Source organism: Ochotona curzoniae, unplaced genomic scaffold (genome assembly GCF_017591425.1).
Source record: "Ochotona curzoniae isolate NIBS_2020 unplaced genomic scaffold, NIBS_Ocur_1.0 contig_1014, whole genome shotgun sequence".
Lineage (NCBI taxonomy): Eukaryota > Metazoa > Chordata > Mammalia > Lagomorpha > Ochotonidae > Ochotona > Ochotona curzoniae.
Window position 1 is genome coordinate 24533930 of NW_024464920.1, and position 17206 is coordinate 24551135.

General features: G+C 35.8%; 1 protein-coding gene across 1 annotated transcript in view; it reads left to right on the forward strand.

Annotated features, from left to right (window-relative positions):
* The window catches only part of CAPS2 (calcyphosine 2), a 30816-nt gene extending 14484 nt beyond the window's left edge, over window positions 1-16332 (forward strand). The window contains exons 9-16 of the mRNA XM_040978185.1: window positions 1541-1636; window positions 1723-1816; window positions 5060-5178; window positions 6471-6547; window positions 8043-8197; window positions 10308-10427; window positions 12561-12657; window positions 16157-16332. Coding sequence (XP_040834119.1) covers window positions 1541-1636; window positions 1723-1816; window positions 5060-5178; window positions 6471-6547; window positions 8043-8197; window positions 10308-10427; window positions 12561-12657; window positions 16157-16332 — 934 coding nt within the window. The remainder of the gene's footprint in view (window positions 1-1540; window positions 1637-1722; window positions 1817-5059; window positions 5179-6470; window positions 6548-8042; window positions 8198-10307; window positions 10428-12560; window positions 12658-16156) is intronic.
* The last annotated feature ends 874 nt before the right edge of the window (window positions 16333-17206 follow it).

The following is a 17206-nucleotide window of genomic DNA, read 5'->3' on the forward strand; positions in this document are numbered from 1 at the left end:
TTTTCAAGCACTTAAATATTAACTCACACATATAATTTTATTTCATTTCATCTTAAGGGCATACACTTCACAGCTTATTTGTAGATAGAATAATTATAAGTAGGATGACCTTTTAAATTATATAACAGTTTTAACTGACACATAAAATTATACATGCTTATGTATATTTTGAAACATGAAATGTTCAAATCAGGGTAAACACACATGTAACTCCTCAAACATTTGTCATGCTGATGGTGGAGCATTCAGAATCTTTTCAGGAAGATGTTTTTTTGTTTGTTTGTTTGTTTTAAAGATTTATTTGAAAGGCAGAGTGGTAGGAAGAGATAGAAACATAGAGATCTTATATCCACTGGTTTCTTCCCAAATGGTTATAACCAGGTCAGGGCAAGGCCAGAGCCAGGAGCCAGGTACTCCATCCTGGTGTTCCCCATGGCACCATTAACCCAAGTACTTGGGCCATCCTCGGATGCCTTTCCATGCAGGAAGCTGGATCAGAAGCAGAGCAGCTTGAATTCCAACAGGTACTCTGATATGGGATACTAGCCTCCAAACAGTGATTTAGCTTAGCTATTTATTTTTATTGGAAGGGCAGATTCACAGAGAAGAGAGAGGAAGAGACAGGTGAGAAAGATCTTGTATCTGGTCATTCCCCAAATGGCCACGATGGCTAGAGCTGAGTCGATCTGAAGCCAGAATCCAGAAGCCAGGAGTTTCTTCCAAGTCTCTCATGTGGGTGAACTCAAGGACTTGGGCCATGCTCCACTGCTCTTCCTGGCCATAAGCAGGAAGCTGAATCAGAGGTGGAGTATTATTTCACTCTTAGAAAAACTAAGTAATGCATAATATCACTTGAAGTTCATTGTGTATGTTATTTACATATGTATCTTTAAATTATCATACTTTTTCAGTGATTGATTTTAACATTTCTACTCAAAAGATAATAAATATATATGTATCTTTCAGTGTTTTCTTGAAGCTCAATGTTTTTAACAACTATTTGCTTAGACAAAAGGCCGGGTTGCAAAGAGAAAGTGGGAATTAGGGATGTCTTTCATCTGCTGGTTTGCTTCCAAAATGACTTCAACAATTAGGAGTAGGTCAGGCTGAAATCAGGCATCAGGAGCTGCATCTGTGTCTCCCACGTGGGTGGCAGGGACCTCATCACTTGGGCCATCTTCTGTTACTTTCCGAAGCACGTTAGCAAGGAGCTGTATTGCAAGTGGAGCAGCCAGGACTTAAATCAGCTCTCCTATGGGATGCTGGTGTCGCAGACAACAGAATAACTCACCATTCCACAATGCTGATACCAAACTCAACAATGTTTCATGTAAATCTTACTTAAGCTGATGTTGTTTGTAGGAGCTGTGTTGGACTTTCCGGGCAGCTTCAGAGCCTGTACTCATTGCCACATGTTCAAGGGAGTTATACCATTGTTTTGTGATGTGTACAAGTTTAGTTTAGTATTTGACTTCAAAATAATTCTATTTGAAAATCTTTGATATCCTTCTGCTTTCTTTCTTTTTTTTTTTTCTTCTAGAAATGGACGTAATGCTTGCAGAGAGCTAATAGGATTCTTTTTTATCCATGACCAGTCCCTTACAATTTATGAGTATCGGCAATTTGGGAAAAATAGGTATGACATAAGACACTGTCAGAACTCTTGGGAGAGTGTACTTTGGAGAGAAGCTGAGTAATTGTACTTCCTTTTCCCATTTCTAGAACAAATGTGCTTCCATTTATTCAAAAGGGCATTTATAGTCACCAAAGTGGACGAAGAAAAGGAAGACCATACCAACTTGGTGATTTTTATACTGTAAGTTAATTCTACACCAAGGTTTACTTGATGCCAGATGTTGAAATGTGGGAAGTCTTGTGAAGGTGCAAAGGTCAGGGCTTCTGGCCTCCAGTTGATTTTCTCTCCTCATACCTAATTAAGGGGACATCTGTGTGAATGGATTTAGGGTTAATGTCTTCCCCTGGGAGGCTCTGATTCCCAAATATCATTTCCAATTCCCCTACTCTGAGGACAGCATTTATTCATTCTTAAAGGGTCCTCCCCAGTTCCACATTATGAGTTGTGACCAGGAGAGCCTGTGTCTTGGTATTTTTAAGGGTTTTCCAATGGAGTATGTGGCTACCTCAAGAGTCCTGGGAATAAAGATCCACTTAAAGCAGGCTTATCCCCTGACAATGCATGGTTTCAAAGTATATGGATAAATGCTGGCCTCTGAAGTGGTCATCTTTTTGTCGTTGTCCCATCTTGGAAAATTCATGGCAGTACGGTACAACAGAAGGATTCTCTTGTATGGATAGAAAATTTGTATAGATAATTAAGAGAGTGTTCTTCACAATTACCATATAGCCTCATCCATGATGTTTATTCACATGCCTAGCACTGAACATAGAGTAGCAACACATCAGCCTCACTCCCTTGTTTCTGTGAAATACACTCAGAGATATTAAACATGATCTTTTCAAGAGTAGTCATTAGAGGAAGAAGAATTTGAGTACTTCTACAAATTCCAGGTTATCAAACGTTAACCCATTCATCACTCCTCTGTGGAATCAGAGGTGGCTTTCTGGAGACAGTGCTATTTGACCTGCACTGAATGTCATCTAGGCAGAGATAAGGAGAAATTTGAGGGAGATAAGGAGAAATGTGCATTTCTGAACCAGTCTAGTGTCCTAAAGAGTGATGAGCATTTAAAAGTACTTAGGAGACATGAATAAACATTTATTGAATGAATGGGTTGACATTTGACAACCTGGAATTTGCAGAAGTATTCAAATTACTCTTCTTCTAATGACTGCTCTCTCTAAAAGTTTTTTTTAAATATCTCTACTTGCATTAAAACCACTACGGGACAAGCACTTAACACACTTGTCAAGACCTTGCTGACATCCGTTTGGGGTGTCTTGGTTCAAATTAGGGCTTTGATTCTTGGTTCTAACTTCTTGCTAAAGTGGACATAGTAATGATGGTCTAAGTCCTTGGCGTTTTGCCTCTCATGTGGTAGATCCAGGCAGAGTTCTGCCTTCTGGGTTTCAGCCTGACCAGCCTCAGCCTTTGGGTGTATCTGAGCAGTGAACAGGTGAATGAGAGATTGCTTTCTTTCTCTGTCACTCTGCCTTTCAAATAAATAATATATGTGTAAAACCCCGCTGAAATGAAAACCACATGAAACATGTGCAGAGAGTGAAAGGCTAAGTAAATGCAAAGGGGGTCAAGTCAGTTATCAACTTATTTCTAGGGTTCTGAAGCTGTAGAGGTGCACCATTTTGGTAACTAGTTGTCTGAATAGCTTTTCAAATGTCAGCGAGGTGAACTAATTTTGTCCACTGACAAAAAATGCAAACCTTGGAACTCTAAGTTTTGCCAAATTTGATAGTCAAAATTTAAATCTTTGTGATTGAGAAATACTATTTTTTTTTTCGTATCTTTGAAAACTGAAGCAAAATACAAGTCTCTTACTCTCTTTTCTGGAAAATAGTAAATTGGCACATTTAACTTACTTGTTGGAAATGATCTTTTTTATAGCAGTATCAACATCTATTAACTTTGGGTTATGATCCTAATAGACTCAGAAGAAAACTGTGTGCTTTGAGAGACAGGAATATGATTTTAGTCTTTGGATTAAGTGACCAAAAGGCTTTAATTATTTTGCCACAGTCTGTGAGATTCTCATTTGGATATGCCATTGTGCTATTTCCATGACCGCGTGAAAATGGCCTAGAGGTAATCTCTTGTCATAATGAAACTTGGAAGAGACAAATCTATCTTTGCTGTTTTCTTTCTAATTTACTTTATATCAAGTACATATGTAAAGCTCTCTACTAATGGGAAGCAGAGTTAGCAATGTGTATTTTTAACAACAGATTGATTATTTTTCCATTGTTCAGTGGTTTTGATTGCACAGGCAAAGACCTCACTCTTTTACATAGGCCAAGGAGATACAGCCGGGTATATACATGCTTTGAAACATAAACAGTAACTAGTCTGCAAGGAAAGAGACAGACAAAACCCTTTGTTGCAGAAGGTTTATTCCAGATTTCCTTGGCCATTGGAACAGTTATCTGTGGTTAGCTAATTGTCTTTCCCTGAAGGAAAAAAGGAACTTTTCAGAGTTTACTAATGGGTTGTAGTTTTGCACTTGGAACAAAGTGCATAAAGAAGTTAGGCTTCTATCCTTTCACCAAAGGATGGAAGCGGGTCTACTGTGATCCCCTTTGATGTTTACATTTCAAAGACTGGCTCCCAGTTTCTTGAGAAAGATATTCCTAAGTTGGAAAGTTAACAGGTCTATTTAATTTTCAAGAGAATTTATATGCATTTCAAAGGCAGGAGTACTTAGATGACAATTGGAAATTTAATTAAATAAATTTTCTAAAAAGGATGGGGAGGGAAATCTCTGCTAATATTCACCTGGAAGACTTATACCTTTTATTTTAAGTTTGTTCTTACATTGCCCATTTTATTTAAACAATTCAGAAATGAAAATAAGAAATGTCTAAGTTTTGAAGTACGAGTTTCTGATAGACTTTTTATCACTGAAACCTGTGATGCTCTGATTAGGTTCAACTGGCTTTTCTATTTGTGTGATACTTGTCATTTACAAGTCAGCTGAGAGTGTGATCAGATTATCACAGTTCAATGTCCAGTCCATCATTCTTCAGACAAATAGTTCTATTTTTGTTCTGAAAGGTGCATAATTTCAGTTGAACCAATTGGGCTTTTTTTACTCCCTCTGACTCTAACATTAAAATCTGAGTTTCCTATAGTTGTTTTTTTGGGAGGGCAGGGTAGTTGTTCTCATGGTTTGTCAAGCAGGATAGTGTTGGAACTGAGAGATACATTGGGAAATTAGTTCCTTTATTTTTCCACAATGTTAGCTGAAGCCTGATGACTTTCTAAATAACCTGCAAATATACTGCTTTCTAAATCACCAGTAAACCGTATCATGCCATATATCACCAGGACAGAGTATTGTAAAATAGTACTGGTTTGTTTTAGCACACATATAATTTCTAGTTGTAAATAATCTGTTCGTTTCTTCAGGGTGCAACTTTGACATTTCTAACTTCTGATCACCCTGGCCTTTCCAAAAGCATAAAAGAAAGTGTATTACTCAGAGTTCGAATCACAAATATTGATCAAATGGCTCTGGATTCCCTAAAGTAAGTCAAACATTCATTTGTAATTTTTTTTAAACTGAAAATGGGATTCTTTCACACAGCAGTTGGGTTTCAGTTGGAGTTGATATTTTTCAAAAGCCAAAGCTTAGCTGTATGTGTGTATTTTATGTGCCATCCACTATTTACATATACTTTATGTATCAAAACAATTGTATTCAATTAAATATTTTAAAGTTTCATTTTATGTAAAAGACATCTTATTAGTTTGCCTTTGCTATGCCAATTTCATCAGTTGCTACTAAAAGGTATTACATTTTGAAAGATAGCACTTCAGTATAATGCCTGAACACTCCTCCGCATTGTTAGTGTGATGCTTTTTTTAGCATTAGAAAAGTTCTGGGTCCCATATGTTCATTGTATACATTGATAGATAATATGATTAGTGAAAAAAATAGTGCTATGCATAAAAATAATTTAAATGAATATATTGTGTATGTTATTTATGAATACACACATTATGTGCTACCTCTGCTGTTTCTTGCCACCAAACCATGATTCAAAATGACAATAATTAGTGTAGCATGTGTATATTAGGATTGCTATAAGGAAGGAAGTTTATGTTTCTGTGTCATTTACTATATTACTACAAATACATTTAGTTATTTGGGGTTTTTCACATTATTTTTGCATGCTACATTTTGCAGTGTAAAAGTAGTTTTAAACTATGGACCCTGGGGGCAATATAGCCTAGTGGCTAAATCCTCACTTTGCATCTACCAGGATCCCATATGGGCACTGGTTCATGTTCATGTCCTGGCTGCTCACTTCCTTTCCAGCTCCCTGACTGTGGGCTGGGAAAGCAGTAGAGGATGACTCTCAAAGTCTTGGGACCCTGCATCTATGTGGAAGACCAGGAAGAAGCTCCTGGCTCCTGGCTTTGGATTGGGTCAGCTCCAGCTATTGTGGCTACTTGGGGAGTGAACCAGTGGAGATCTTTCTCTCTGTCTCTTCTCTGTAAATGTACCTTTCCAATAAAAATAAATAAATCTCTTTTCAAGTGGTTTTAAACTTGAGAGTTTAAATCAGTATATAAGATAATACTGAAGCAACTATAAAAGTGAGTAAGTTCACAGATAATTCCTGGAAGGTTTCTTGGTTGAATTCTCCAGGGAACCAAGTCTATAGGGAAGTTTGGAACTTGTTTGAAGTCTAAACACTCTTGGGCCTTGTGTGTGAGGTCCCTCTGGGTCTGGAGCAGGGAAGAGATTAGGGGTTCTGTACTCAAGATGATACAAGCCAAGATATTTTTATGACTGTGAGCATGTCCTTTGCAGAACTGCTTCTGTGGAACATGATGATGATGTGATCTGTCAAGAGGCCAGTGACAGCCTGATCTTAAAGGCCATTCAAGGTGTGTGTTTTTATCCCACCCTCAAAAAATTAGCTTTTTTTTCCCAACCATTTTCGTTTTAACAGTATAACGGTATTTGCTATGTGCATCTCAATTTTATGGCACTTGATTTATGTTTCTGACTTGCTTATTTTGAAAAATTAATATGTACATTTGCTAAAAGGTATCTTTAGGATTTCTTCTACATAAATAGCTCTCAGGAGCTTCATTGTAGTATAAATTACAAAATACTTACATTTCACAAATCATTAGATAATATGGATTCTTCTCATAAACAGGGATAATGTAGAAGTCTGAGCTTTGTAGAATCAACACACATTATGTAATGTTCTAAAGAGATTCGTGATGGCTCTGTGTGAAAGGGAAGATGCCAGGGGTGGATGCCCAGCCTTATGTGTGGGCTCTGAGGTTCTTTGGAGATTAATTTGGTACACATCCTTGCACTTCTTACTTCTTTTTAAAATGGAGGAATAAATTCTCTTCTGTTAGTTTTCAGGATTGTTGCAGGGAATAAATGAGATTTATGTGGCCTGGGACACTAAGATGCTTTACAATTTTTTTTTCTAATACTAATTTGATTCCAGACCTAGCTTGAATAGGAAGCCCTTTCCTGAATTTCATAGTCTGAAATGGAGAAAGTTGCTAAGTAGTCATAGAAATAATCATATAGTTTATATTAAATCTAATATTTGCTTTAATGAAACTACCAGAATTTTCTAAGCAAATCTGAGAATACTTCAAAAGTTTGCAGGAATATAGAATGCAAAGAGAAGCTTATTCTGGTTGCAAACTTTTAAAAAATCATTCAAAAATTTTTCATAATGCACACTTTCCATTTGCTTTTGGAAGAGCGCTTGCATGGCACAACTGCATTAAGTAGAATAACAGAGACAGATACAAAAAGCATTCTAAGGTCTCAAGAACACAGGTTCTTACGTGTTTGTGGAAAGGGGAATTACTCCACATATTAAGTACAAACAGTACTCTAGAATCACAATGCTATTTCACAAATAAGCTACAATTGAAGAGTTCACATTGTTTTTTTTAAAGAAAAATTAAATTGATAATTTTTCAATAACTCATCTGACATTCATTCTGTAATTCAGTTAGTAACAACAAGGGAAAGAACAAAGAAATGACAGATTTGGTGATGGCTACTTAAGGAAATTTAGACAATAAAAACTATGATTTTATTTGAAGCATTTAGTTTAATTCCGGTGTAGAAAAACATTTTCTTGTATTTAAAATACAACATTTTGACCACACAGTGGTGCTATAGTTCTGATATACTTGGTGTGATTTTATATCTAATGAATCTTGCAAAAAGCATCTTTATTTCCCAAGTCTTCTCTTGGTCCTATTCATGATTTGATTGCATAGTCACATCCCTGATTACCATTGTATTAACTTTAACATTCTTACAAGAGAGACAATTGGCCTGTGATACATTTGTGCCTAACAACAACTAGCTGCCATCTTTCTTCTTGTTAAACAGATGTGCTAAAGGAAAAATTGCATAAAAGAGGTGTTCGTATTTTGACTGGACTGGGAAAATACTTTCAGCAGTTGGACAAGGAAGGAGATGGACTGTTAGAAAAGTCAGATTTTCAGCAAGCTCTGAAAGCGTTTCACTTTGAAATATCCGAAAAGGTATGTACCACAGGAAATTCTCTAATATGAGTATTATTCTTTGGTGACATTATTGACTTTCTACTGAGATTTTAGGGGCTTCTTTGTTCCTTAAGGAATAATTTGATTTTATTGGAGAAGGAGAGAGCAATAACTAGAGCTGGACCACCTCACAGCCTGGAACTCAGCCTGGCTCTCTCATGCAGGCAGCACAGGTCTAAGTATTTGAAGCACCACCTGTTCCTTTCAGGATGCACACAGGTGGGAAACTGGAGTCAGAAGAGGAGCAGGGGCTGAGACTCGAACCTAAGCACTTTGACATGGAATGCGTGCCTCCAGAAACAGTTTATGGAGCCAGTCATCTATGAACTAAAATTTTGTTTTATATTTTATTTTTCCAAAACATATGTCCGTTCCTTGCTCCCATCTAAACAGACTTGTATGTACATGAGCTTATTAGACACAAAATACTTTATAAGTAAAAATGTTTACAATATGAATATGCTGATTCATTCAAATGTTTAAATAATAAGCCTAACAAACCGATTTTAAAAGAAAAAAACATGGGGGAAAGTGTTTGGTAACAACTAAGATACCCCTTGACGTGCCGTATTCCATCTCGGAGTGCCCCCTTTAGAGTCCATAGGTATAGTTCAAGAAGATAATCACACTTTTATACAGGCACTATCCGTGAATTACTTCTTATATTATCAACTGAATTATTTTCCATCCTGTAACATATCTAAATGGGTTGAGATATGACTGTATTGTCACAATGTCAAATTACTTAGTTCTGAAATATAAATTCTTTTAATCTTTAAAATTTATGGTTCAATTTAGTATTTCATGAGTTAATAAGCACATTTATCTTATCTTGTCCATATTACCCATGATTTTAAAGGTCAAGCTCATTTTCAGTTCCACTGCACCAAAACTTAAAATCTCTATCATGTTAACACTGTCTTGGTAGACCAAAAGAAAAAAAAATCTATGGATGACTGAGATGGGGGGCGGGGAGAATGTTGAGCTTTATTTTCCCTAATTAGTTTTATTTGAAAAAAATTTGGATTAGGTAGAAGATAATGTATTCATTATTTGACAAGCACCTTAATACTGTTGTATTTACATTCACATTTAAAACAGCTTGTTTGAGAAACTGAAAATGAATTTACCTGAGTTTAAGAAAACTTGTGCTATAATTTCTTTGTTATCATGAACACTGTGAATGGACTATTCTATTAAATAGCGTGGTTCTCAAAGAAGCAAATGAAATTATAAACTGACATGAAGTATGTAATCAAAATTGTATCTTGCTGCATAAATTTGTAAATAATATCATTCAAAGCTTTCCAAGTTTAAAGACCAATAGAAATGCTTGTCATGGTCTGGGAGGCATTCCAGAAATGAAAGTGACTTTTGAAGTGTCACAACGATAATAAACTAAAAAGTAATTACTTGTTCAACTCAAGTACATGGTAAACATACTGTTTTGTATAGAGAGGAATGGCATTTTTAAAGATGAATTTGTTTTCAGGTGGTGGAATGGGCAGGAGAGGAAGGGAACTGGAGAAGGGTCTGTCAACGGGCATTACATTTCAGTTAGCCCACAGGAGTAAGTTCTGGTTGTCACTGCAGGCTAGAGTTGATGATAATGTATTAGGTATTTCAGCACAGCTAAAAGAGGATTGAAATGCTTTTACCACAAAGAAAAGATAAATATTTGATGTGATTGATATGTTAGTTAGCCTGATTTGATTATTCCACATTGTGCACATATGTTGAAACATCTTATCATATTCCATAGATATATTGGTATTATTATGTTAATTGAAAGTAGAAGAAATTTTTTAAAAGGATGAATTTGCAAGTTTTTACCACTCCTAGTTTTTCTTTTCACAGCACTGTTCATCTCAGATTCCTCTAAATGGCTTTCTTAATGGTCAGATTTACATGTAACACTGAGATTTTTTTATTTTAAGTGAACTCCCTTGCCTGGGTTACAAAACAGATAACAGTATGTGACTGCAATAATCTTATGACATGTATAACTTGAGTGTGATTGTGATTTTCACATGATTGTTGTAACTGTGTAATCAAGGGCTCTGATGACCATCTCTGTGATTATTTCTAGGATTTTGAGTCTCTGTGGTTCATTCTCAGTGGCGATGGCAATGGCAAGGTTGATTATGGAGAATTTAAACGTGCAATTATTGGTGAAATGAATGAATACAGGAAATCATTTGTTCGAAAGGTGACTTTGTTACTTTTGGAATCAAGTGCTTGTTTTTATTTATTTGAAAAACGGAAGGAGGCAGAGAGGGTAGGAGAGGAAAAAAAGAGTCACACCAAAAATGACTGCAACATCTGGCTGGCTGAAACCCAGTCAAAACCTTCCGCCCTCCCGCATGGAGCGCAGGGTGCTGAATACCTGAGACGCCCCTGCTACTGCCCAGAGTCTCACTAGCAGGAAGCCAGAATTAGGACTGGAACCAAGACTCTAAAGGGGGCACTCCAATATGGAATACAGGCACCTCAAGGGGCATCTTAAGTCATCACCAAACACTTTCCCCCATGTTTTTTCTTTTAAAATAGGTTGTTAGGCTTATTATTTAAATATTTTAATGAATCGGCACTTAGAATGTTGTAATCATTTTTACTTGTAATGCATGTTGTGTCTAATAAGCTCATATACATACTGCTTAGGAGGGAGTGAGTAACAGACAAATGTTTTGGACCACATATAAAATGTTCTATAGCTGTCCCAGGGCCATTGCTCAATTTAAGATGGTGGCTAACAATGTTTCTTGGGTGTACATATCACATGCATGACAAGTACTAAAATTACATTAAATTAGAATTAAAACATGTACATTTATATCAGGCAGAAATACCTAAGAGAAAAATCGAAATCTCTTCCTCTGGCTAAAAGACAAAAACAAAAAGCCAAAACAAATTCACTACTTAGTAATTATAAATTTTCCCTGGCACTTTGTACGTCCTTGTGATAGAGTTGTATATCAGAAGTATAAACTGGGTGTTGCCCTTTTCATAAATCTTGGAACCATGTGGGTTTGCTAGTGCTGCCGTAGCTGGGTGCCTTCCCCCAACTGTCCCTTTCACACACTGCTTGCCTTCTCCCTTCTAGAAGGACCAGGCACACTGGATTAGGGCCAACCGTAATGCTATCATTTTAAACTTAACTCACCACTCTAAAGGCCTGTATCCAAATGTAGTCACATGCAGAGGTGCTGGGGATGAGAGTACAATAAAACATTTTGGGGCTCATGCTTGCATCTACAGCAGGTACTCTATTTCTGCGAACTCAATATTATAAATTATCCATTGTAATTCTGACTCTTGCAAATAGGGGATATTGCTTTTGGCAGCTTTTGTGTTTCTATGTATCTAATTCACTCCCCAGTGAAATGGTTTATGATATTTTATGTTGCTCAGAGTTGCATTGAATTGGAGGAACAATAAAACAAGTAGCATTTCAAAGGACAGTATTAAATTTCAAATAAGCAGCAGAACAAAACTCATTTAAAGAGCATTTTACTTCTTCATTGATTTTAGTGATGGAATATTTGCAAGTCTATTTTCAAAAATTAAAATAGCTCTCCTGGCAATTTGTATTGGCCATTTATCAGTTCTCTTTTTAATGAATCCCTGAGCTGGAGTTTCCTTGAGACATCTTTACCCAGCACTTCAGTTTTCAAAGAGAGAAAGTCACAGAGTGGTTAAATTACTTCCTCACAATCATGATGCCAGAGACTGGTAGAATTAAACGCCAGGGAAAGGATTCTTAATGTATTGCTTCAGTACCTTTTTTCTCTATATCTATGATGCTTCTTTTACTTGGAGTCTTCATAAAATTTGTGGGAAAGTGCTTGTTATGAAACAACATGCATGCTACATTGTTGGGAGACACCTCAATGGCAGTATGAAGGACTTGTGAGGGTACAGGAAAGAACACGGGAAGGGGGAGAGGAGACCCCAGTGCCTATTAAACTGTATAAAAAATAAAGAAAAAAAAAGGTCATAGAAACAAACAACAACAAAATGAACTGAATGATCAGTTCATTTATTGCTTCTATTATGACCAGGACAATGGTTCTCAGTAGGATGACACATCTGGGGAGTGGCTAAATGACTCCATCCCAGAGATTCTGATTCACTTATTAACAACAACAAAAAGGACAACTGTTGAACAAATGAACATGGGACTGTAATGTAGAGACAGAACTCATTAATATTGTTTCCACAAGGCTTTATATTTTAGTTTAATATAGTCTTGTTTATTTCTCAGAATTAACCTACTGAAAAATGGAAAAATAGAATGTCTAGTGATTTCATTAAAAAAATAACATTTCTCCCTTTTATGTAGGTTTTTATGAAGCTGGATTTTAGCAAAACTGGCTTTGTGAGTATCATAAATATAAAAAAAAGTTATTGTGCAAAGCAGCATCCCCAAGTACTTTCAGGTAATTATTATGACTCAAAATGTTAGTTAATAAAGATAATATTGGACTAAAATATTAGAAATAGTTACTAATGTTATACTATTGTAGAGTTGTGATGATGTATAATTACTTTATAATTTATTGTATATGAGTTAAAATATCATTTTTCTATTTAGTTATTGTTTATGAACCTTGTCTGCATTCCCACTGAACTAACACTTTTTTGCCTTTTACCGGTTAAAAAAGCATGTTGCTCTGTAAAAGGAATTCTTATGCCCCACAATTTTGGCCATAATTTAGCATTTTGTTAAATCGGCAGAAAAACATTTTATTATTTGTATTCACCTAGTTACAAAGTTAAATAAATTTTGATATATTTATTGACTGTAATCTATTTTAAGAAATATTTATAGACTATTTTGTGAATTTATAAATTTAACTATATACTATTAAAGGCTAACGGGTATTTACTTAGAATTTTGCTTCTTAGCATTAAAAGAATACATAATGCAATTATGTTGACTTGTTAATATCATTAAGTATTCCATATCATTTATTTATAATAAATTGGGAAATGAAAAAAATTATACATATAATTATACATTATAATTATAATTATACATTATAGCTCATGATCACCAGACTGCTGCAACTTCTAGTTATTTCATTGAGGTCCAAAAAATTTAATTTGCTTTTCTTTGATGCTATAAGAGGATTCCTAGTGTTATTTAATTGTAACTATCTTTTTTCATTAAAACACATGTCATTCTCAACTTCTTTTAAACAATTTGCTCATTTAAAAAGTAGGTGATTTGTAATGCTGTTTTACTGGTTTTTCTTCTCATATCTGGTCATCTTAATTAGGCTACTGAAAGTAACTTCAGTTTTATGTCATTGAATTGTTGATGAAGATCTTGTTTTGTTTTGGTGGGTAAGACTTTGTTAGTTGTAGAAAATTCTATACTTTGCATTCATTTAAAAGAAAGTCAGATATACAGAGAGGAGGAGAGACAGAGAGGAAGATCATCTCTCCAATGACTTACTCCCCAAATGGCTTACTCCCCAAATGGCCACAATGGCCATAGCTGAGCTGATCTGAAGCCAGAAGCCAGGAGCATCTTCCAGGTCTTCCATATGGGTGCAGGGTCCCAAGGCTTTGGGTCATCCTCAAATGCTTTCCCAGACCACAAGCAGGGAGCTGGATGGGTAGTGGGGCTGCCAGGATTAGAACCGGCACCCATATGGGATCCCAGTGAATACAAGGTGAGGACTTTAGCCACTAAGCCACCGTGCTGGGCCCCAAAATATCTTTTTTGAAAAAGAAATATAACATTTGTTGTAAATACTTTCTGATCTTAAAGAAGAGTGAAAGAAAATTTAGTTACAAATGATATTAGGTAGTCATTTCCTGAATATGAGTCATTTCCTGATTTTGAGAAGGTATCGAATTCTCAACTATTTGAAATATAATTTAAGTAACAAATATTTTTCTTAAGAAAATATTGTCTTAATACTTACACTTCTGGATAAGGAGTATAGAAGCTAAAGAGAGAGAAATACCTACTGCCAAAATTTTTGCTTTTATAAAGATTACATCTTACTTTTCAGTATTAACATCCAATCACAAATTCAATTTATTATATAATTCATATTTCCATCTTTATATAATAGTTACTTAGTCCTTTGTCATTCAATCTTTCACTTTTTAATCTTCTGAAAGATTTAGTTGAAATGCGAAGTTTCAGAGAGAGGGAGAAACAGAGAGATTTCCATCCATTAGTTCACTCTCCATATAGCCACAATGCCCAGGGTTGTGCCAGGCCAATGCTAGGGGCCATGAGCTTCTTCTGGGTCTCCCATGTGAGGGCAAGGTCCCAAGGACTTGAATCATGTTTAGCTGCTTTCTCAGGCAAATTAGCAGGGAGCTGAATCAGAAATAGAATGTTCTACATTTCTGGGTGTCTCAATTTTCATTTAAAAAAAGATTTACTTAATTATTTGTTTACTTTTTATTTATTTTTATTGGAAAGTTAGAGTTACAGAGAGAAGGAGAAACAGAGAGAAAGATTTTCTATCCACTGGTTAATACCCCATTTGGCCAAAATAGCCTGAACTGAGTCAATCTGAAGCCAGGAGCCAGGAATTTCTCCTGGGTTCCCACGTGGATGCAGGGTCCCAAGGCTTTGGTGTGCCCTAGACTGTGTTCCCAGGCCACAGGCAAGTAGCTGGAAGGGAAGAGGAGTAACCAGGACAATATGGGCCCTTATGTGATCCTGATGCATGCAACCCACGGGCTTTAACCTCAAGACTATGCCGGGCCCTTACTTATTTATTTGAAAGGCAGAGTTGTAAAGAAAGGGAGATGGAGAGAAGGGAACCTTGCATCTGCTGGTTCACTTCCCAGATGACCTGCTGCAATTGGGCCAGGCCAAACCTAAGAGCCTGAAACTGCACTTTGGTCAGCTACACGTGTGCAGCTACCCAACTACTTGGGACTGATTTAGATGCGGGGCAGTCAGGACTTGAACATGCTGATAGGGATACCTGTATCACAGGCAGGACTTAAGCCCCTGTGCCACAGTCCTAGCCTTTATTCAACTGATTTTGAATCCATTTATAATTGTTTTAATTTGAAAGAGATCACCCAACTGTTGGTTTATAGTCCAATGCCTGCTTTTGGGCTGGACCTAGCTGAAACTGGGAATTTTGATTTCTATCTGGGTGGCAAAACCAAAGTACTTGAGTCATTACTACTTTTCCCGGGATGTGCATCAACCGGAAGATAGAATCAGAAATGGAGCTGAGCTTAAATCCAAGGACTCCCTTATGGAAAACAGGCATCCCAAGCAATCTTAACTGCATCAAACGTCTGCCCCAAACTCATTTTATCTTATCTTCTCTTCTCTTATCTTATCTTATCTACTCTGTTCTCTGTTTTTCATGGCTAGTTTTAATAGACACAAAATTCTTGATCTTCAAAGCAGCTTTTTGTTTCTTTGGTGTAAAAAACACTTCACAATGCATTATGATTCCAAGTCTGTTAAAAAGCCTTCTGTTTGTGGGTTCCTGAGAAAGAGCCAACTGTTACCCATTTTTTTTGCTTTGTTAGACAATTAGGATGGTATTCACATTTAAATCAGTTATTAAAAATGCAATTTGACTTTACAATGTTTTAGAAGGTTGCATAGGTTTTTTTCCCCCCTTTTCTACTTTTGCATATAGGCTTCTGTGTATTCTCTTTTTAATATTTTCTGTCCACTTTCTATAGCTTTCATTTTTCATTATCCTTTTTCAATTAAAATATTCATGCTGTCTGCTAGGATTATTGCAGAAGTCACTGCAAGAGAGGTGGGAGTGGCACATTAATGAAATAAATCAATTCTAGCTCATATTTAAATAAACTGGAGGGTAGTTTGATAGGAGTTCAAATTACTAAAAAGGATTTCATGACAAGCTTACATGTTCCTTTGTCATCCTCGGTTATTTTATTGACATGTAAGAAAATTGTTCTATTTCACAGGCCATGCCACAGAGGAAGAAATCAAATCCTCTTTTTTAGAAACATTAAGAGAATGCTGCAGCAAGCCTGATGAAGTGTCATATGGTGAATTTGAAGATTACTATGAAGGTCTAAGTATAGGAATAGTAAATGATGAAGATTTTGTTAACATCTTGCATACTCCATGGGGAATTTAGTTTTCAATAATTCATAGGCCGTCGGCACTAAGGAGAGTTGAATAGCATGCCAAGGATAACCAACATTGGAATACATTTTCCTTGATCTCTCTTTAATTTTTTTTTCATTTGTTTCCAAGAAAGTTGAGGCTGTAAAGAGAAACACTGAGTTACAGAGGTGTGTGTTCATACACATACTATACACCTGCTCTCTGTGGGCTTCTAAAGATATACTTCTGTTTTACTTATTACTGATTTTTATTATATCTTAGAGGTTACTATATCTTAGAGGTTACTATTACTATCTTAGAGGTTACCAATGGGAATATGACATCTGCATCAAACTATACAAGAGCTTCTGTAGAGTAACCAAGTTTACCATCATTCCATGTTTTTTTATTGCATCTTCTCCAGAATATAATTGCTACCATTCCAAATTTGATGAATTTGGATTGAGTCCAAAACTTAAAGATGGAAATAGTTCAACTTGTTTTAAACATATGGAAATGTTAAAGGAATCAAAGTACACGTGGGATAGATTTTTCAAGCAGTGAGATTATAGCTATTTTCTGTAACTTTAATATTTATAATGAGGCAGATTTACTCCTACAGTGCTCATTTAAATACTGAATTGTCACGTAAACTCTTCTAAATGTTATACTACTGTTCAATCAAACACTATGTATTTGTTCTATTGACTATATCTCCATTATTTTATTTTAATTGAAGTCCTTTTACCTGCATAGAATTATTTTTTAGCTGGAAATAATAGAAAATGAGAAAAGATATTATTCTTATTAAATAAAGATCTCTAGAATTGAGTTATTGTGTAAGTGGACTCATAGGATAATTACTAATCTTTTCCCAAATGGGAAACCATATTTTGTTATAAAAT